This window comes from Pollachius pollachius, assembly GCF_949987615.1.
Source record: "Pollachius pollachius genome assembly, chromosome: 3".
Taxonomy (NCBI): Eukaryota; Metazoa; Chordata; class Actinopteri; order Gadiformes; family Gadidae; genus Pollachius; species Pollachius pollachius.
Window position 1 is genome coordinate 43,726,117 of NC_136936.1, and position 22,589 is coordinate 43,748,705.

The 22,589-nt window shown below is 45.7% G+C and overlaps 1 protein-coding gene across 3 annotated transcripts in view; it reads left to right on the top strand.

The window, feature by feature from the left end:
• Positions 1 to 22,589, top strand: part of myo1b (myosin IB) — a 53,841-nt gene that overhangs the window by 5,282 nt on the left and 25,970 nt on the right. For 2 of the 3 annotated variants that reach the window (XM_079733950.1, XM_079733951.1), the window contains exons 2-6: positions 886 to 1,033; positions 3,862 to 3,977; positions 16,328 to 16,422; positions 19,219 to 19,323; positions 21,036 to 21,082. In XM_079733950.1, coding sequence (XP_079590076.1) covers positions 908 to 1,033; positions 3,862 to 3,977; positions 16,328 to 16,422; positions 19,219 to 19,323; positions 21,036 to 21,082 — 489 coding nt within the window. In that variant the 5' untranslated portion in view covers positions 886 to 907. Of the gene's footprint in view, positions 1 to 885; positions 1,034 to 3,861; positions 3,978 to 16,327; positions 16,423 to 19,218; positions 19,324 to 21,035; positions 21,083 to 22,589 lie in introns of those variants that run through there. The other variant, XM_079733952.1, reaches the window with a different exon arrangement.

The window sequence follows — 22,589 nt, forward strand, 5'->3', positions numbered from 1 at the left end:
AATGTATCAAAATGTTCATTGTGTAATTTCAGATTGATGTTTGCATCTTTAACATGCTAATATAATAAAAGATCCCTAACACCTCAACCCTTATTTATTATCTCTATAGCCCTTGACTGAGGCTGTCATGCCACCAGCTCCTATGTGGCTCCATTGAAGTAACATCACTGCTGTTGCCGAACTAAAAAGAGCGTGTTTTCTTTTCTCTGCTGAAGGCCGCAGTGAACAATGATGGATGAGCTTCAGGCCCCACTGATACAACAGCAGGCATGGGTTTTGTGGACCAGGCCTTGAATGTGCCCCTCTTTTATCTCCAATGCTATAGCTCCAGGATTACTGAGCCAGAGCGGCCAGGGGGGAAACACTGGACCAGAAAACTGCCATCCCAAGCAGGGTCTTTGTCCCTGTGGCCCTCGGGCCGTGACCCTTCCCCAAAATATAACCCTACAACTGTTTGGATATGGATACATAGGCTAATAGTTTACTGTAGTTGAGGATTTTGAGGAATGTTCTTAGATGTAAACGGGAGCTAAATGCAGCAGCAGCAGACCCCAACCGAGCTGGGCGATGGGAGGTCAAGAGCAGAGTTCTGTTACACAATTCCCTCGGTGGACCCGTTCAGATCCACAGCTAGCCGAGGCTGTATGAAGTAATCATACTGCTACTCCCTCAGACCACCACTGAACAAACATGGCTTCCCTAGAGTATATTTGTGCAGGCTATATTTAGTGTTTTGTTTCTATCTGATCACAAAGTCTTTCCGTGTTGCCTTTTCGACCAGGTTTAATAGACTACTCAAATAACAGCCCTTTGTTGGAATAAGAGGCTCATCTCCGCCTGCATATATACATGTAATCATTTCTCTATTGATTCTCTCTCTTTTAGGGGGGGAGACGAAGCTGCCAACATGGAGGTGAAGACTTCACTCCTAGATAACATGATCGGGGTCGGCGACATGGTTCTCCTCGAGCCGCTGACGGAGGACTCCTTCATTGAGAACCTCAGGAACCGCTTCGACCACAACGAGATCTATGTGAGTCCCTGTGTACCGCGTGCTACGTTGCATGCAAACCTGTCTCTAATGTGTCTCAACTGAAACGTTTACTTCACCATCCGGCACCAGTCCCAGTCTGCCCTCTATCCCGAATGTTTAAACGGGCACAATTCGAAACCTCCCTTACGGAAACATTAATTTCCATTTTGTTTGTCACGTCATCATTTTTGACACTAAATATACACAAGGAAACAACGCTGGTTCGAATGGTGCGACCACACTAACCAAGCAACCAACCATTCAATAAATCCTATCACCATGGAATGTAGACGATCCCCTTCTAAACAAAGCAGCTCATCCCCAGCTCTGTTGCCTGACCATTTTCCCGCTGCAGAGTGCTGGCCCGGCTGTGTGTGAACTGGGGACCCGAGATCAGCATGTTGCCTACGGGCTTTGTGCTATGCTACACCATGGGTTTATCTGCACTCTGCTCTGCATGTTGGCTGCTCCAGACACCAGCCTCCATGATTACAGCTTTGCTTTTCAATCCCATTTGCCCAGAAGGGCCTGGGGCCCTGTGAAATGATGTCACCACAAAGGACCCTGATTGGCTCGGCTAGCTCCATCCATTTTTTTTCTGTCGAGCTGTAGCCACTTCCTGCCTATGCGCTTGGATGGTTCTGTTTTGACATTGTAGATACCACGTTTTCCTTTTCTAAAAGTGTAAGCATTTCCAGTTTGACTGTGATCCAATGGTAGTGTAATAGCAGGGTTGTAAATACTCTTTTGTATAATGCAAGTAACTTGTGTAGTAATATGTAATATAGTGTGTGTATGTATGTGTTTATCTCTATCCACCTTAGCTTTGGCAAATTAGTTTTTTTTTTTTTGCTAATACTTGTCAAACCCAAAAAGAACACTTTGATTGCGTTGCGCTGATTAAGCTTCATAGAAGGTAGATGCCTCGCCACTAAAATGGTGACCTGTCGTCTCTTCAAAACCATTCCTGAACCCACACTTATCCTCATGATCTGTGGAGCATATCCCTGTAAATGTATTTAAAACTCTCTCCTCCCCCCTCGCAGTCACACGTATCATATGACATGCTTCCATAGCATGAAGGCACATGGCTACTTTTCTCTTCCCGGGACAATGTGTCACAGCTGGATAGAAACTCAAGAGATTTGCCCAGCACAAGTTGTATTGCTCTGTATGTCTGACCTTGCCTTATGGCTCAATATTTCTCTCAATGGGTTCTGAATGTAGCTCTTCGACATGCTATTAAAAGTGTAGATTTTTTGATTGAAGACGTAGTCTGGGTTTTTTTCCCTTCCTTTTCCCGTGCAGCTAGTAATTACACACTCTTGCATGGAGATCATATCCCTACCCCACCCCCCTCTGTAGTTTTTTCCAATATGCTCTCTGACTTCACTTCTCTGCATGGAAGGGCCGCTAACACACAGGACTCATTCACAGTAGGACAGAGTTTTGTAAACCCCTGCTAGATGTTTGAAATGAGCTTCAGGTGTTTTTGTTTTGTTTAGTAGCCATTGTTTTTTTTTTCTGAATAACCTTTCTCTTTTTAAGGAGCTAACTGGAAATCCTCTTGCCCTTTGCCTACATTGCACAACTCCGCTAATGATTACTGACTATTGCCCTTATACAAACAAAGATAAGAATCATTAGCATACTGCAGTACTTTTCTGTCTCCATGTTCCTTTTGGAGGGGGGGAGGGTTAGATGGAGGACAATTATTGTTTTAAATAGGGTGTTCAATCGCATAAAATCTAGCTCCAAAGTGGTCATCATGGATTTGTTTGTCCGTGTACATGCACGGATGGCCATGTTGTCTCTGTCCTGAACACCTAATGATTTTATTCAGTGGTGTTCGCCAGTGGCTTCTGAGCAATAGGCCGTGGGAGCTGGGGGTGAACAGGGTCCGGCACTTCTCGCGTGAGAGTGATTTATGCAACGGCCATTAACCCATCGGCTGGAAATATCTATCCTATCAATCTGTAGGGAGTGAGTCACATTTGATCTTCAGAAGTGACGACTTTATTGCTTTGTCTAATTAAATTAGATTCAGGGTTAGGTTTTACTTTCCCTGTATCTTTTGTGATAAGTACTTGCACTTTGACCCGGGCGTCATTACATCTATTGACACCGATGGCCGCCCCGTGGTCCTCAGTTCGGTGCCCTCTACAGTAATCCCACGGACGGTGTTCCCTTTTGTTTCTCCGCATCCCATGGCTCCATGGAGCGCATGCCTGAACAAAACATCAGGAATTCCCAGCTGCTGCGAGCTGACGGAAGCTGAAATTCCTCACACCTCTGGTTACATCAGGGTGCTATATTGTGCAATATGAAGGGGCGGCGTGCGGATTGCCAGTGTCTTATTTAATTAACTGTCACTCATTTAATATTTATTTGATCACAAATACACTGTTAGTTTCTCTAAGGCACTGTGTTTCAGTTGGGTTAGAAAATTGGATTTGAACACTGTATCACTATCTATCCATCATTCCATGTCGTTTAATAATGCACCAAAAGCCATGAGTACTAAGGTTTTGAGTCTCCACCAATACATAGTAAAAATCCAATGTGAAACTTTTTTCGCTCAACAGTAGGGATTTGGACCAATATTGAGAGAATATTGCAGAATAGAATAAAAAAGAAACTGACACCCAGGCCACACCTGTCAGTTTCTACCTCCAAATTAATCAAATCTAATAAATTATCCATCTTTGATCAGAATCTTGACATTGGATGGACGAAAACACAGGTCATTATCTATATAGCTGAATTCCTAATAATAAATAGTTCATGGTTTCAACCTGACTCTTGTGTTTCTCCCCATCTTCCTGCAGACGTACATCGGCAGCGTGGTGATCTCTATGAACCCCTACAGGTCCCTGCCCATCTTCACACCAGAGAAGGTGGAGGAGTACCGCAACAGGAACTTTTACGAGCTCAGTCCACACATGTGAGTCCCGCGCCCAGCCTCACCTCCTTCCCCTCTGTTGCCCTCTGGTATCAGAAGTGGACGTCCTAATTCTGTTTTAGTATGTCTTTGGTTTTGATTCCCCGTGTTGCTTGCTAGGGATTTTGATCCAGTTCCTTCAACCTCTGAGCAGAACAGGAGCAGCAAGTCCTCCTTGTTGGACGTGACTCGCAGCTTTGAATTAACGATGCCATATTTGGCCTTATAAATAAAATCATTCTTTGATGACTAGTTGGAAAAACAACGCCTAGTTGTACAATAAAGACTACAATCATTTCAGTTAATTTATGGGCATGTTAATAACCTCCTTTTTTAGAAGGGTTGGACATTCAAACCATGTCCACATCAACACAACCCCTTCGTCCATGTAGTACAACTAAAGGACAAAGGGTCTTGGCAGCACCGCTTGGCTCCAGCGTCCTGGTTTGCTGTACGCAGTAGACGGCTTGCTAATCGGTTGGACGTTGTAATTAATTACACACCCAGAGTTGGTGCTAAGCTACACCGGGTCGCGTTGTACACTCGGGCGGTAAGAGTGACAGTGGGGCCATTCAGTAGCCCATGTCACACACGGCGGGCGGCCGTCTGTCCGTCAGCATGCTTGGCAAGCTCCAGTGCCGTTCTGCCGAGCTAAAACAAAAGACAAGCAATTAGCCCTCACTGACTCTCTGGACCGCGGGGATATAGGCTGGTCCGCAGCCCGGACTGGTTCTACAGGGGGAAGCGGCAGGCGGGCGGTTTTGGTTGAAGAACTATCTTTACCCAAATGGCTGGAGTCTGCCGTATCCTCTGCGCTATTGATTCATGGAGCCTGGAGCTTGTACGTTACTTGACCCTGAGAGAGGAAAGATCTTCTTCTGCCTGTTTCTCGATTCCTTGTTGGCTTATGCAGATATCTATTCGCTCCCACCTTTATCGACCTCATCTCCTCTCCATGTCTCAAACCCACTCAAATAATGCAATTGGTGTTTTGGTTTTCCGATACTTTCTACAAGGGCAACAACATGGAGCATATTTGTTTTAGTTGAAAACCATTTTACTTTCTCTTATACCATGTTGGTCAAACTACAAGAACCGAAACTCTGTAAGTCATCTCTCGGCCCACGTCTGAGATCTTTATCGTATGGTATCCTAGGATTCCTGAGACAACCAGAAATGTGCACTAAGTGTGCAGCCAGCCCCTGTGCTAGGTTGGGGGTGCGAGACTGCCTGGGTAGGGGCTAGGCTGGTTTAGACTGGTGCTGACGGCAACTCATCACCAGATGGAGAGCACCTAACACAATCTCAAGTAAAACACGATGTTTAGAAACGCGAACTATCCATACATTTTTCTAACAATTTATTTTTCATAGCTGTCTGACACTGTAGTGGTATAAAATGAAATTAAAAATGAAATAAATTATTATTACATAAAAACGTATATGAAAAATTAAATAATGTGATGGCCACAGTCAGATTTCAAATGTGATTGATTAGTGGCGATGGCCGCCCATAGGTCAGCGAGAAACTTGAAACTATTTAAAAACTGGGGGATTTGAGCATGGGCTCTCCCCAGCATGCCGCTCTTGGATCTTGAAGTGTGTCAGCGCCTGGGGTGGAGCCGACCCAAGGTTTAGTTCTGACGCTGACCCGGCGCTGGGCGGTTTCTGAGCTTGACGTGAGTCCTTCCTTACTCGACAACTATGTGATGATTTTACAAAGGTGATACCGTTTCCAATGCCTTGTTCAATCTCTGATTTACACATTATCCCGATTATAATGGTGATTCAGCAGTCGGCTCATGATCCATCTCTGAGATATGGATCCAGTTTGCTCAGCTTTGTGACAGTACTCTTTGAAAGGGGAAGATTCAAGGCTTCTTTAACTGTTGAAGCCCAATAAATGGCACTGAATTCCCGGCAAGAGGCCGATTTTTTTTTTTGAGAGATGGTCCATAAATTGATCTTGACCCTCCTGTCACACCATCTGCACCAGGCTTGTCTGGTGTCATCATTAGGCCCCTTGTAACACTAAACCTTCCTTCCTGTCCAGACATTCTGAATTCTCAAAACCAAGGCTAAAACGTGCTATCAACCCTACCGAAGTTGGATAGTTTCCTTCCCAGTTTGAATATGATCTACATGCCTATTGTTTGTATTATATTCTGGCCATTATAAAACTAAAGATGACATTTGTAGGCCTTTCATCAATTAAATGAAGGTTGCCATTTATCAAAGTAGTGTTCTACTTTGTTAGTTATTCCAGTGTTTTCTTTAAATCCATTTATTTTATCAGTGCGCTGGTGCCCAAATTTTGCCCGCCTAAACATGTGTAGTATTTTCACTATTTGACTGGTGACTACAATGTTATGCAAATCAGGACATAGAAAGCAGAATGTAAGCAAATGTAATGGAAATATTTGCTAGTTGTGACAGTGCTAACTTGGGATGACATCACCATGAATGTTTATTGGTCAAGGGTCAAAGATGCTTTTCCCTTGTGTTCCCAAGGAGCTCCTGCTTTTTAAATGTTCTCCATTTCTTTTTGCGGGATCCCATGAAGTGGCTGAGCGATGCAGAGTCTCCACGGGGGGGGGGGGGGGGGTCGGCCAGAGATGTTCTGGCGAGCGTCAGAGGGAGACACTAATTAAAGTCCCACCGATGCGGTGTGTGTGGGGGAGGTGGGCCTGTCCACCTTAGGTTCTCATTTCTGTCTAAAGACACCTCAACCAAACAGGCTGGTTTTGGCATTCATTTTTAATTGTGTTTAACCAAAACATTTTTGTAGCATTCATTCCTCATGCAAAACTTAATGAGTGTGCTTTTTCTTTCTCTGCCATTTCTCATAAGGAGAGAAACGGGGGCCTTGAACAGTTCAGGGAATTTACCGTGGCTGCCATTGCCAGAGGGTTCAAAGCTCTCAGTTAAAAAGGAACCCTTACCACATGAATGGAGGATGACATGCACGTATTAATTAAAGCACCTTTACGCAACGTTACTCTGTACTTGCTGCAGCCTTGGGGTTGTAAGCTCCAAGCAGCCCATGGTGAAACAGGGTGGGGTGGGGGGGGGGGGTGGACCACCCCCAAAGCCATCTCCGGGGATGATTTTATTGGGTTTTACTTGTTTAGTGTTTTTTTTTTTTTATTCAAAACGGGGACATCAATTTTGTGACCTCCTCAAAAATTTGTTTGTCGCTTGTTGACCCACAAATATGATGTTAAAAGGGTTGGAGTGTGTGTGCGTGTGGCCGAGCGTTTTATAGAGGACAAATAGCGAGAGCCTCGTTTGGACTAGCAGCCCTCACACCCTATAAACACAGACGCATGCAGCCTGGGTAAATGACAAGGCTGTGTCAATTGAAAGTGTTCATTTGCTGTGTGGAATAGAATTTGGGAAAAGCCCTGTTGAGAGGCACGAACATGAATTTACTAGACGTCTAAATAGAATGGCTCTCTAAGAAGTGGCACAGCATCGGTTGGTAACAAATTCTAAATAAATCTTTGATTCAAATCAGGGGTCGCGCAACTAGCACTTTTTCCAACAACAAAAGGGTTTTGATTTAATTTGTTAGCCTAAACAAATGCACGTGTGTGTTTGTGTGTGTGTGTGTGTGTGTGTGTGTGGGTGTGCGCGTGCGCAGATGGCCTCCCAGGTTGTTAATGGACTAGTTCCCCTTATTCGTTGGATCAGAGGCCATTACTTGGCCAGCGGTGGTCTCAAAGAGCCTGTAGGAGTCAGTATGCGGAGCGCTTGATGGGTCCGATGTCTCTGTTGCCTTTAACCGCTCCAGTATTGTATCGTCCGTCAGTCACTCCCTTTCAACCCCTTGAACATCCTATGCTCGATTGAGGCAAACGCCCCCCTGTGCACACAAGGCCTCTCATTAATGCTGCGCGTGCAGATGGCCTGCAGCAACCTATTGCCCAAGGGGTGGGTGTGTGTGTGTGTGTGTGTGTGTGTGTGTGTGTGTGTCTCCAGGGTAGGATCTCGTTTCTCCATGTGTAATGAGCGTTTGGACCCCCCCCCCCCCCCCCCGGTCAGGCTCCCAAGTGGAAGCACCTCCGGGATTGAGGTTTGCGTAGGTTCTCTGTTCAAAAATGAATTTGTACCGCGCAGAATTAAATGAAGCCTTCTGTTGTGAAACACGGATGAATTATTCAATTAATTATTTGTAATGAAATATCTTGAGCAATTAGATGTTCACTATCTACATTCTAATGCAACTGTAGACAGGGTAGAGAAGTTATCTGCATAATGCATTATGCTTATATGACCAAAAATCTCAATATGCTAATTTTTCAATTTACATTACCCCCCCACCTCCCCACCCCATTCTTCATCTCATCCAACTGAGATGAAAAATGTCAAAGAATTTAACCATTCCAGTGTTTACAAATATAAATCAGTGGGTAGAAAACCCAAAGCCAGGGCTGTGTAAATGTCTTACATAAACACTGAACAGACCTCAGCGAATGCTTCTCTCCTTCACCTGCTCTGCCGGTTCTTGGGAGCTGTGATCACACGGCGGGGGCACTCTTGTTCTGAACTTGACTGCGTGTCACTGTGTGGGTGATTTTTAATAGCCCTTTGTAGATCCCACTCATCCAGTGCACCCACACAAAGGGGTGATGTGCTAGTCCTTCTGAATCGCAGGATTATTGTTTTGCCTTGCATTGTGGCCACTGGCCAAGTGTCATTATTAGACTAGAGCAAATATTGTAAAAGAGAAAACTACCTTTTTTTATATTTTTGTCGTTGATTTATATTTGTTTATTTTTCTGGAAAACCAAGATAAACCTACATAAGAAACGGCTATCTTTCATCTGCATGATGGTTCATAATGGAATTTCTTCATTAATTTTCCCAACCCAATATAAAAGACTGGCGTGTGTCTGTTGTTTACTGCATCTGTCTTTTTAATGTGATCATGGCACGTATGCGCCACACAGGGGAGGGCGGTCTTTTCTTCTCTTATCTAGGAGTGTTTGCAAGATGTTTGGCCATATTGCAGCTGTAATCTCCTGGCATCTTTGTTCAGTTGATGCGTTGCAGATAGTTGAAGCCTCATTTCATCGGGCAAACCCCAGATCTGTCTGATGATGTTGAGGGTTTTCAAACAGCGGAGAGGCATTATGTGCACGTGATCATTGACGCCTGGGGGCCGGCCACATTAACTTACAATGAACTTTGGACCTGTTTATGGAGTCGCAGCCTCACACCTCTGTTTGCACACCAGTGTTCTGGTTTGGGACATAAAGTGCCGCCAAGGGAACAAGGATCACATAAATGCAATCGTTAACCTGTTGGTTATCCTTTTTTATTGTCATTCTCTTCTTATTCTGATCTGGCATCAAGGGAGAGGTGCTAAACTCTCGTCATTGTTTTTATTATCTTGTAATCACCACACTGATGGAAAATGTAATCTGCTTCCTTGGTTTCACACACAGTTTTGGTCGGGTACAATGTCAAAGCTATGCAATGTTTCGTCTGACAATGTCAAAAGCTCTGCCTACTGTTTTTTTTGTTTGTCCTCATTTGATTAATATGTGGATGTTCTGCAACAGTCCTGCTGTGAGGTGTGATTGTGTTTTGGTGTTTTATAACAACCATTTGCTTTTGACTTTGAGGCTGCCCACACAGTGCATTATCTTCTCTGTGCTTACAGTGAGACCTGGCTGCATGTAGGTGGTTTGAATTGGGCTCTTGTGAAAGGCCATATTGCCATCAGATGGGAACAGTGGGTGAGAGAGCGAGAGAGAATTGCATAATAGATGAGATATGATGGCGGGATGTTAGATGACCTAGCTGTGTGTGTGTGTGTGTGTGTGTGTGTGTGTGTGTGTGTGTGTGTGTGTGTGTGTGTGTGTGTGTGTGTGTGCGTCTTCTCCCCAACAGTTTTCCTTATCTCTGAAGTGTGATAATGAAATGCAAATATCTATTTTATATGAAAAAAACATCAGTTTGTAGACTAAGCCTTGTTATATATATTCAAAGTATGGACCTGAACAGTGATGATTTTCCCTCTCCACAGTTTAAATATTTGTTTATCGACTCCTCAATGATTGAAAAACTGTGCACATAGCTTGGGGTGGCAACTGAAATGTAGGAGGGCCATTTGTGAGGTTACCTCTTGTAAACTTATTTGGTTGGCTGGGACAAGGCAATGGACAAATATTAAATTAAAGTAGGGATACAAATGCACCATACGGTTTTCGCCATACTGTGTGTCTCCCCGTTGTTAAATGCAGCACTGTAATTACCCTTGGGCCTTGCCTCCATTGTTTGGTTGATATTTGTGATCTTAAGGGGATGGTTTATGGATTCTCTATTGTTGCCAGGATCGCCTGGCATCTATGTTAAACCTCCTCCATTCAAAGCCTGAACAAAAGCTGGCAGCCACTATCTGTGTACACAGCTTATATAACCATGTGACATGGCCCTAACGGGAAGATATTGACAGCATTATTATAAGTTGGGTAAAACATTAACCAAGCCAATATCAAATGCCAGATCCATAGCTGAGAACCAAGGTCTTAACTGTTTGCAATCTACCCAGAAGGGACAGTAAAATGATGAAGTCAAAGATTAATTTTGTTTTTGGTGGAAAGGTCAAATGGATCGTTAATTGTGTACTATATATCACATTACAGGTACAAAAGGTTTAAATCCAGTCTTCGGACGATAATCTGATTTTTCGATTTGACGCGGTCTGCGGAAAAAATGAGTCTATTTATACAGTTATTTCCCCTATCATGAATGCTGTGCTGTGTTTTCTTTGTCATAACATTCCTTAAAGTATTTACCATGACTTGGACTGTAAATTACACATGTGGTAGTTTTGGAAACACACAAAAAATCCTGTTACTTTGTCTAATCTTTGGGTGTTGATGCCAAAGGGCCAAGTGCATATAGCAAACATTGAAACACATTTTGTTCACAACAGAAATTAAACCGGTCACAGGCCTCCAATCAACTCGACCAAAACCAATTTGAGCAAATCCGAAATCGGGATTGCAATTCGTTTTCTCACCACAGATTGTTTTTTCCCGACGGATTCTCGTTGTTCCATGTCACCCTTCAGGTGAAGGAAACAATGTGCCTGGTTATTGCTTGCTTTACCTTACCAGTGGGTTTCGGGAAATGCTACAAGGGAAACTGGGTGTGAGGGGAAGACCCACATCCGTTAATAGTACAGCAGGCAATCCGGTATTGCCTGGCGTACCCATAATGGCTTCAGCATCTAGCCTGACAGAGCCTCTTGTTGTTGGTCTGGACTGTGTAGTAATTGGTGCTGGGTCGTCCCGAGGCCACTGCTTCCTCCCAAGATGTCCAGAGACTCTGTCCTACAAAGGCCCTCTTAATGGCTGAGTGTCTAGCTGTAGCTGTAGACATCCTTCTGACTAACAAGGCTAAAGTACTCAAATATGGAGTGACGTCCTGTCTGAGCAATATAATGCACTATTGTATATACAATTGACCTCGTATTCTATTTATCTAATCTACTGTATAGTTCCAACAGTAAGGAGATTGCCATTCCCATATAGCTAAAATACCAGGTCCCTAGGGACTAGTATTACCGGAATATTTCAGCGGATCCATTATTTTCAGGTTTTTCTTTCTTGTGTGCTGGATTCTGACATTCATTTAGTCCTGTAGTAGGTTATATAAAGTGCATGCAAGTCTTTATTACACAAGGCATATAAATGGATCTGGCACTTGTGTATTGCGCTATTTTCCGCTTCACTTTGTACCCTAGTATTGGAGACTGAAGGTTAAGGAGACCAAAAGGAGGCAAGTGCATGTTGAATCCCCAAGCTCTGCATTCAAGATCTTTTACTGCTGTATGTTGTGCATCCATGTGACTGAAGGCTCCCAGGGGGGCTTGTCACGCCATCCCCTAGCCCTGGGGCAATTGTGCTGTGAAGAACATCAGTTCTCTGTCGTTTAGGGGCAGTTGTCTGGATTCCTGCACTCGGGGGGAAGCAAGGCGGTGGGGTTCGGTGGCTGGGTGGAAGACACCGGCAGACATATGATGGCGCCGCTCAACCAACTCTCTTCGATTTCAAGCTCTTCTTTTGTTTTTAAAGGGCTGTGATCAGCACTAAGCGGAGAGGTGGGCGGTTTGACGAATCGCCTCGTTATATCTGCAGCTCTGCTGTTTAATGTGCCCCAAGTTTTTTTTCGTCTTCAGCAAACCATCAAGTGTCAGACGCACACGTTTGCACGTTCGTAGAATAAACCCTGCTTTGTCTACTGGTCAAAACTCTGTTTTGCTCAAGTGACGGGATTCCTCAGCCCCCCCCCTCCCTGTTTCTCTCCTTCTCTCTTTTCAAGAAGCCGACCCAGAAACTTCTAAGTAGTGTGCTCACCCCGGCCACAGAAAACAAAATTACTGAGCACTGAACTAGTCTAAAGCCCTGGACCCCCTCTGAGTCATATGGGGGTCAGCTGAAGAGAGTGGGGACGCGGTGTGGGGCGCTAAATAAGCATTTAAGCAGCAATCTTTATATGAGATGGCTTACGGGCCAGAGGTACTTTGCCCTGTCTGTTTTGCTGAAAGACAAACAAAAGCTTCCCTGTGTTTTGTTGGGAGTCCACGTCTGTGACTGTAATGGTTTATATGATGCTGTGCTGCCTGATTATTTATAGTTTTCCTGTCCCGTTTGCTGACGAGGCTTCCCCTCCCTGAGTTTTTATAGCAGGACTGCCACAGATGGACGCCGTCTGTCCAAACCATATTCTCCTCTTCTTCTTGTGTTTCAGTGGGGGTGTGTGTGTGTGTGGGTCTTGACGTGCACATGTAAATCAAATGTGTTTTTAAGTACTCTGCTGCTGTAGTCTGATGGGCTGGCCGATATTGACAATACAGTTTGACTTCACAAATCCACCTCCGAGACGATTTGAAAGACTACAGAGTTATCCCTTTAAAGTAATGTCTTTACAAACACTTTGTGTGACAGGGCGATTGTGTGGTGTCTAGCGAGTGCTGAGCTCCGCCTCCTCTTGCCACCTGGCCCTCCAGCCTCAGGAAAGAGTTTCTTCCTGGTCTGCAGGATCTGCGTTCCAGCCGGACTTCCTGAAGCCTCCGGAGAAGCGACCTCTTAACAATGAGATCACCAGCTACTGTACAAAAGGACAGCTCCCCCTGTAGCCCCACTGTACACCAGCAGACCGGTTAGATATATGTTTAGTTAAAAAAAAAAGAAGAGCCTTCCACTTTTTTTCATGTAAGTTGGCAAAACGTGTCGTCCGTCATGGTTCTGCTCTCTCTCTTCTGCTTAACTCGCCTGACAAAGCCATGCGGCCTGCGGGGAACCGTGAGGACGATCTCCGCGTCCCCGCCTGACTCAGCAGCCCCTAATAGCCGGGCTCCGTTCCCTCCGTGCGTTATTACTTCATTAAGCCCTATAAATCAAGCCTTCAGGCTGTGGTGGTGGTGACTCCGCCCTACCGTGGCCCTACGCCGAGCCCTGCTCCTCGGCTCCCAGCTGGGGCCCCGGGGCCAGACGAGGTTGCTTGTTTTCCGCCGCCTACCTCGTAGCCCCGGCGTGTGTGGCTTTGCTTCGACCGCTGCCACGAGCGAGCCAAATTACAGCCCGTTGGTTGGCATGAAGGGCGGCTGCCAGGCGCCACTCCTCACCCAGAAGGCCCCCCCCCCCCCCCCCCCCCCCTCACCTCCACTGCTATCCCAAGCACATGTAGGTCTTCTCAATGAAAGGCCGGCGGTAAGGTGTACCTCTTTGTTGCTCCCGATCGGCTCTTTGTCATTATTTTAACGTACAAATTGCTGTTCAGCCCACTGGGTTTTCAAGGTCTACGGCGCGGTGTCCCTCCCTCCCCTGTTCCCTCCGGTCACGCCCGGTGCGTGCTATACTGCACGCACACAAAACGCTCCCTTTATGCTTAGTTACCCCCTTTTTTTTAATTGCATTTCGTCATGCCGAGGTTTGGCTGTTGATTGGACAGCCCCTGCCTGCACTGGGACCTCCCAATGCACAGACCAGCAGCTTGCTGGTCGATTCACATTCTAATGTAGCCCATTCACATTCATAAGACCTGCTCTCTGCTGTTGTTTATGCGTGATCTTTTTTCTGGGGGCGGAGGGAGGACGGAGGACGGCCTTCTGGCTGTGACATGCCAAGTGCCGTGCGGCCAATAGAGGCTCACCGATGGAGAAGAGGGGGGCCGCCTACTCCTACAAACCCCTCCCCCTTACCCCACTCGCCCTGCCTTATCCACACAGGCCCCAGCCGCTCTCTGAGGGCAGGATAATGTGTCTGCGTGATGTTTGCTCATTGTGACGACAAGGCTGTCGCACAAAGCAGACATCTGCTCTACTGCCCGGCACTTTTCAGTGATTACGTGATGGTCCCCCCCCCCCCCCCCCCCCCACACACACATACACACACACACCCCCACCCCCTCTGCCTGTCAGTGAAACACAAAAGCAGGGGTTAGAGGGACGGGGGTAAAAGCTTGGTTAGTGAAGGGGCTAAAGCTGGCCTTGTTTGGTGGCTGTGTGTGATTGGGCGCGGTACATTTGGTTCAAAGGGGATGACATTGGGGCCTGATTTCCTCAGTTCTGCATGGGCTTGCTTGATGAGATGTGTGTGGGACATTACGGTTGGGGTGTGGAAGTAAAGGGGTTGAAATTAGAAAGGGTAAGATGTATGAGGCTGGTGGTCCGGGGCCTAGAACGCTGTGTGATGTTGCAGAACCAAAAGCTCAATTAGCCAGGCCAATACTGAGGTCTGGAAGGCATTCACCGGGCTTTCCCGTGTCCTTAAAATTGCTTGGCAACAATCAGCAGCTCCTCAATGGGGGTCAATGAACATTCAGCCTTCTTTTAAAGTATTACATGCTTTATCCGTCCCTCTAGCCATACCTCACACTTTGGAAGGCTCTCCATCCCGAGACCTTGCTACTTATCGTCCCAGTATCACCGGCTGCTCTTGGTTTTTGTTTCACTTTTCCAAAGAGGCTCTAAACCTCCACCTCAATCAGTTCATCTTGTCAACTGGAGCTCATGTAATTATGATTGAAAGGCCCTCTCTTTGTCGAAAAGCATGAAGCATTGTCTCAGTGTAAGATTCCAAGGGACGCTAATGACTCAATTAAGGACACTTGCTTGGTACACTGGGACACAACAGTACACCTTAGATTTGACACGTGACAAATTAAGTTTCGATGCTATTATACGTTATAACCTCCCAGACTTATGATTTCAGCTATTCTGAGTCCTTAAGACTAAACTGTAGACCTAGATAAGACCCCACTGCTTACCTTGCTAATGTTTCCCATTTCCTTGTAGCTTTTAATTTGATCATGCCCAAGGAGTCAAGGACACATTCAGGGGGACTTTTTTGTGTGATAGAAGTTTTTCCTCTGAGCACTCGACCCACTTCTCCCTGAAACCTCCCTGCTGTGGCATTGCTCTGCCAGTATGGACAGCTCAGTCAAGAATTGACAATGACCTACTGACAGAGGGTCCTTATCCCCGTCTCCAACCATCACCGGCTCCTCAACCGAGGACAGGACTTGAGTTCTGTCAGGAATCGGGAGGGCGAAGTCGAAAACGACATTCTACATTTCCCAACAATCACGGCTATTATTAGTCGTGGCTTTGGAAAGAATTCCTGAGAAATGAAGTCGCAAAAAAAGTACAGACGAGGGGGGAAAAAAGGCAGGCCTCACAGCCCAATTTTGAAGTCTTGTGGGCTCCCGGCAAAGAAAGCTGGAACACGGATTCAGAAGCTTCTGAAGCAGACTATTTGCCTGCCAAAGGGGAGTTGTACAATTGCATCATCTCTTAGCGTCATCTCGTAGCGTCATCTCGTAGCATCATACTAGCTGGTTCCCGGGATGATTGTATGAGGATATTGCCATAGGGATGTGACACCGGAGACCCAGGTTCCCAACAATCAGCATGCACGGTTCCCATGAAGGGCAACACAATAACCAATGGTTCATGTTTAGCGGGTGGTCCAATTGTCCCACTTTCCCCATTGTGTGCCTTTGCTGGAATGTGTGTGTGACAATGGATGACATGACAACACACACACACACACACACACACACACACACACACACACACACACACACACACACACACACACACACACACACTATCAATAGGAGAAACTATTAAGTTAAACGCTTATCTAATAGAGCTCATTAAAGCTTCCTGATGCAATGGTATGACGGTACAACATAATTAATAATTACATAATTAATAATTAGCTTTTGCTCCAGCCTTGTTCATCAATATGACATAACTGATTGTTTGGCCCCTGTTGCCTAGAGACTCTAGTAACAGTGTGTATACTTACAGAATGCTCTTGTGGGTTGCAGCTACGCTCTGGCAGATGAGGCCTACCGCTCGCTTAGGGACCAGGATAAGGACCAGTGCATCCTCATCACCGGGGAGAGTGGTGCTGGGAAGACTGGTAAGTCACCCGCCGGAGCTCACCCCTCCTGTAACACCACAGACTGCTGTTCATCCATAAAATGTGCCCTTGTCCTTTGGTTTTTGGGAGGGAAATGGCTGTGTTTTACAATGATGGACCCAAGAAGATGAACCAACCACCTAGCTAATGGCTCCCTGAAGGCCTTGAATTTGCCGCTGGCCCCTTTTTGTTATTTGCTGCCTGCAAACAACAGCCACCTGCTCAAAGTGACGTAAGGCCTGCCAAGAGCGTGGCTTCCACACCACCGTTTGATAAGGAAATATGTCGCTGCAAGGACTGAGATTAGGCCATGATTTCGCCTTGAGGTCACCAAGATAATGGTTTGGTTTTCGGTTGTTTCTTCCCTCCCCCATTGCAAAACAACTATAAACATCATTTGAAGAAGGAAGCAATCTGGATTGCAGAGGACATATGCGTACCGACATACAGTCTGTACACTTAGTTTGTTGTATGTGGTGTATTTTTTTGTTCATTATGGTTATTAGTAAGGCGAATTAGGTCTTGGGGAAACTTGAACATCATGTCTTATTTGAATCATGATACGCCAATGCTGAAAAAAAAATGAAAAGCACAAGGGTTTCTCTCTATGTGGATGAAACGATTGAACTTCAAGGAACTTGGTATACAGTGTCTGCTCTATATGACGCCACCATTTATAGACACTGTTGTGTCTATTTGTATCACTTCCAAACATATGACTCAAGGGCGTGGTTCCTACTGCATGACACTCGGTCACTCAGCTTACCAGTTTCTTATCCGGACAAGATCACTCTTCCAGTAGGGGAAGCCTTTCCAAGTTAAAGCAAGATTAGGTTTATTTTACATTCCAAGTCTATTGGACTGCAGCGACACAGCAGAATATCCTCTTACATTTTGACAATTTCATGATTAAACTATAATATGTTTCACAGGAACAAGAGCGAGGGAAGATTAAAGAACCCAATGTATTTTTCCCTTTGAGATTGGAAGAATTATGTGTATCTATGCATCTTGAAACAGTTCCCACGATCATGCTGTACTAAACTTATACCCTCTGCTTGTCTGAACAAGAGAGTCAGACCGAAACTTTTTCAACACTGTACAGACCTTTTCCCCAAAGCAGAATAAAAACAATCACCATTTTGTCCTGTGACACTCCCATATGGCCCTCTGTAAAATGTCATCGGTGGCTGGCCTTTATATCACCAGAGTTGGTAAACCAAAATAAAGGATTAAGCACAACATGGAGGATGACTCGGGGAACCGGTTTATCTCTGAGACAGTGGATGCTGTTGATATGGGGCGGGGAGTGGTGGCAGAATGAACATGCAGGTCAGATGAGCCGCCCTTTGCTGAGCCAGTCGGCGAGATGTTGTGAAAACCTTTTACCAAGCACATCATCGAATTTCTACGAAATTAACAACAAATATTACAAGTGACCCAACATGAGTTCGGATTAAAAGTGGTGCAGAACATTTCAGTTTTCATTAAAGCTTTAATAACTTTGCTCCATAAAGTAGACCAGTTTGGATTTAGGGTAATCTTCCCCATCATGCGGGACAGCCAAAGATGACCTGCCTAGTTCTCTGTAGGTCACCGACATCGCTGTACGGTTTTGGCAGCGTTCTCTCTGCGTGAGGTTTAAGATTCCACTGATTAGGGTGGTGGAGTTTGGACAAAAATGTTATCAGGAGCTGTTCGCAGATGCCCGCATAGCCTTGGGCAAGTGTTGTAAAAGCCGCTCGCCTCAGACAGATGGTAAAGCGAGATAAATCTTATTTTTTTTTAACTTTTCAAATTCCTGCCTGGAAGAACGAGGAACAATGTCTATTTTCTTCTTTACCCTTTCTGTAAGACCCGACATCTGATCTGTCTTTCATCGCGGTCGTTTTGTTTGGCTTATCGTCTTCCACGCTGTGAAGAATGTGAAGTGTGTCTGGACGCGTCTGGCTGTCGATGCCCATCCGTGGTCTCCGCCCGTCGGGGCCAAGTCCCCGCGCCTCGCTCGGCCTGTCACCAGTGTCATGCGTCTGGGTCGACGGTGACGCGTGCAACGGTCTGATAACCCCAGATTTTGGCAGGCACCTCTTATGAGTCATGTACGTTTGCTCAAGACAGCGCGAGATGTCCCGGCGACCCTATGTCATCTTGCAATCAAAAACTCTCAAAATCTCCTGACTTTGACATCGGTGGCCTGTGATTTTGGCCCTGACTCACTCTTCGGTTTTTACTTTGAGCCAGCCGAATGAAATGGTGGTCTATAAATGCATCGTGATGCACAGATTAAACTGTATAGCTTGGCGGTGATGTAATGTATATTTTTTTCAAACATTTACGGTGTATGTATGGAGTCTAAATTTTTGTGCTCATTGTGCTTGACTTGAGATTTTATTATAACATCTAATCAAATCTTCATTAAATTAGAGATATAACGATGCAGCTAATGTGTTTACTTAATATCTGCAATCAAATTGCCTTGAGGTCAACCCAACCCGGTAATCGCATCTGTTTAGAATTACGTTGGTTCCCATCGAACTTTCATCAAATTAAAGATGATGATGATGATGAAGATCTGATGCAATAATGATCCCCATCTAAGCAAACAGGCAGGGCGTCGGTGGGCCGTGTGAAAGTGCGGGGCCTCTTCCCCCCGTTCTGCACTCCAGACAAGTCCAGTGCGCCCCACCCTGCACCAAATGGGGCTCTGGGGCGATGATGTAAGGGGGACTTTCGGGGAGACGGTTGTGCTAATGTAAACGTGTCTGTGTGTGTGTGTGTGTGTGTGTTGCTTCCCAGAGGCCAGTAAGCTGGTGATGTCCTATGTGGCGGCGGTGTGTGGGAAGGGCCAGGAGGTGAACAAGGTTAAAGAACAGCTGCTGCAGTCCAACCCTGTGCTGGAGGGTGAGTGATGATCCGTCTGGCGCGTTCCGTGTTGGCTGGCACGGTACCACACCACAGGGTCTGGGGAAGAAGCAAAACTTCCCAGAGTAAAGGCTCTGTTGTGACGCCACGCCCCGCGTCACCGCGACAGAGCTCGTTGGTGGGTAGCAAGTCGGAAACAAGGTTGAGTTAAAACAAAATAAAGTCAAACGCTCCCAGGTTGTTGTTGGATTTTCAGAGTGCAATTCCACCAAAGTGTTTTAAGCTATTGGATATACTCATTAAATATACAATTATCGCACCCTATTGACAACAGGGATGTTTTCTTTATGGAAAAAAACTATTATGCAACGTCTTCATCCTGTCATCAACACCAGGCCTTTTGATCGCACCGTGGTACATCTTTCCCCAACAACGTGCTCGGCCACACATGTAGGAAACCCTGGCCTGCAGCCGCACTCAGCCCGGTGTTGGCACAGGGACAGCTGTGTTTTAATTGCGGGGGGGGGCAAGCAGACAGGAAATGCCCATGAACGACAGAGCTGTGTGCCAAGGGCCGAGCCACAGGCAGAAACTCTTGCAGCACATCTGCAAGAGTTTAGCCGTCGCCACTGTAATGGCTCGTAAACCGGGGAATGGGAGAGCCCAGGGATCACCTCCGCTCACAGAATGGAGTGTACCGGCCTACGCTGCTTTGTCTTAGCGAGCGCAAAATCCGTCCACTCCAAGTTGGTGTCTTTATCTTTATGATTTTTGTTTCAAGAGGGTTAATGCCGTCCCCTCTTTAGCCTCCTGACTATTCTCATAGCTATTTAACGTGATTATTATTATACAGAGCCCCAACACCGTGCACAATAACCTTCCCTTAATTATTTCTTTAAAAGTATGCTTGTATCACATCTATGTATGTTAATGATGGCCCCCATTGCACTCTTGGCATTTCTGGAAGGAGGGATCACTGACTGTGCGTTCCTTCTGCAGATTTCTTCCTTGTTAATTAAGGGAGTTTTTTCTAGCCCTTAGGGTGCCAGGGTAAGCAGGGTGTCATAAATAATTGGCCTGTAAAGCCATTTGAGACTGTCAATGAGATGAAGGGCTATACAAATAAACTTGACTTGACTATTATCAAGGTCTTGCAAACTAACATTCAAAGGTCATCAGACTTTTAGGAAACGTAGGCAGTATTGTGTTCTACTCTTTGGGCTGAATAGCAGCTTTAATTCAGCAGTAGTTCATATTGCAGTGCGCTAACAAAGTTTCCATGTTAAAGACACGGGCTGGATGGGGGAGTGACAGGAAAGAAAAGGCATAACAAGAGAACATTCCCTGCTTGAGAACACGAGAGAGAGCCTGCATGGGAAAACTTTGGTCTAGTTCAACACAGACATTGGCTAAAGTCTTTGTTACACCATGACGGCACGTTTTCTATTGTTGTGTGAATGCAACAATTTGGCCTTCATGTGGCCGCATCAGCGCATGTCCGTTCCCTAAGCCGGTAAACCAAAGCACTTTGCTTAATCCAACCCGAATCATGAGGCTTCATCAATACAAATGGCTTTACGATCAAGCCTGGTTGGGATTGAAGGCTATTTGGGGTGATGTGCCTCATGGTTCGGGATCAAGTATTATTAGGTCTTGGGCTCTGGAATGGCTTTTGCATTGCGGTGAAATTAGTCTGACTGGTTTGTTTGCTTAACATTGCAGTTAATCCTCTGCCCCCCCTTCATTTTCAGCCTTTGGAAATGCGAAAACTGTGAGGAACGACAACTCCTCCAGATTTGTGAGTATATTTGTGTGTCATTGTGTTGTGTGTGTGTGTGTGTGTGTGTGTGTGTGTGTGTGTGTGTTTCCATTCAATTTAGTGTCTGCACCCTTTTCAAATTAGGCTGCATTTGTGGAGGATTAAAGCAGGGCTCTGACGTTTCTGATCCGGACCGACCACAGTTGAACTGTTCACACTGTTACTACTCTGTTGCTGCTTCTCTCTATCTGCTTTTTGAGCTGGAAGAGGACTCTGGGACTATTTTCATTTTAATTTTTGAACATTATTCTACGACAATAATGAATCGTGGACCTATTAGTTGTGTGCAAGTCCCGTCAAACAGTCCCACGGCAGCGCTAGGCCTCATCTCCATGCAACAGTGATAAAACGACAGGCGTTTAGTGCCTTGGCAACCCAATCACTTCATTGGCAGCGCATTACAGCGTTTCGGGGAGCTATTCTTGGTCTCCTGTTTTCATTTTCTGTTCGTTTTATGCTCATCTCGGATTTCCAACGGTATGACTCCAGCCTCTGTCCTCTGCACAGAGCAGCCACTGTCTCCTTCTGCCACGGGCCTTCATAATATTGGCGTTTGTGCACAAGCTGGCCAGCGTCTTTGCTAGCGGGCCGGCAATCTTGGCAGATAGTTGGTTGAAGGAGGGAGGGGGGGATTAGCTGCGACCTCGAGTCCTTTCACAGCCTTTGACCCCTGTTGTTGCTCATCCACTGCCGGCTGGGGCAGGCGTCCGGTGCCGAACAACAACGCACAAGTCTGTCAGTTCGACCACGTTTTACAGCGTGTCAAACAGAAACCTAGCAGTGATGCGGCGGCACGAAACCGAAACGAGAAGAAAACATTTTTTTTCGAAAGGCTGGCGGAGTTTTTAGTAGTTTAACTTTTACCCAGGCTATAAAAGGCTCTAACTATAACCAAAGCTCCAATACTGTTTTAATCATTGGTATAATGGAGCGTCATTAAGCAAGCACCGGCTAAAGTGCCAATAATATTACTTCTCAACTGCAGCCGTGTTTTTTTTTCTTTTTTTGACATACTTAAAAATGAGAGGCACGCCTGTCCTTCTGAAATGGCACCAAGAGCTCTGTGTGTCGTCACAGCTCGGGGCTTACATGCAGCCATAACAGGGAGTATTACGGATTAGGGTCCTTCATCAGCTTATATATGGGTAACCTTGACAGGAAGGGCAGATGGGCACCTCACGCCGCACCAGATGCTTTTCAGTCACTACGGCCTCTTCAATGTTCAGAAAAAAAGGGCCGGAAGATTCTTTGTAGGATGTCACTTCCTCTGTCATGAATTGGACATGAATGTTTTTTTCTGTGTTTAGTTTTTTTTGGCCAAAGGAAGCCGTTGGCCACAGCGGCAATCGGCAGCTGTCTGTTTATAAATACCACAGTAAAGTGGGAAAAAAAGAGGGTGGTATAAAAAACATTTAAGAAAAAAAAGTTAGTGTTTGAGACACTGGACTCACTGTTTGGGCTCCCAAGTCTCGCATCGAAAAGGCAG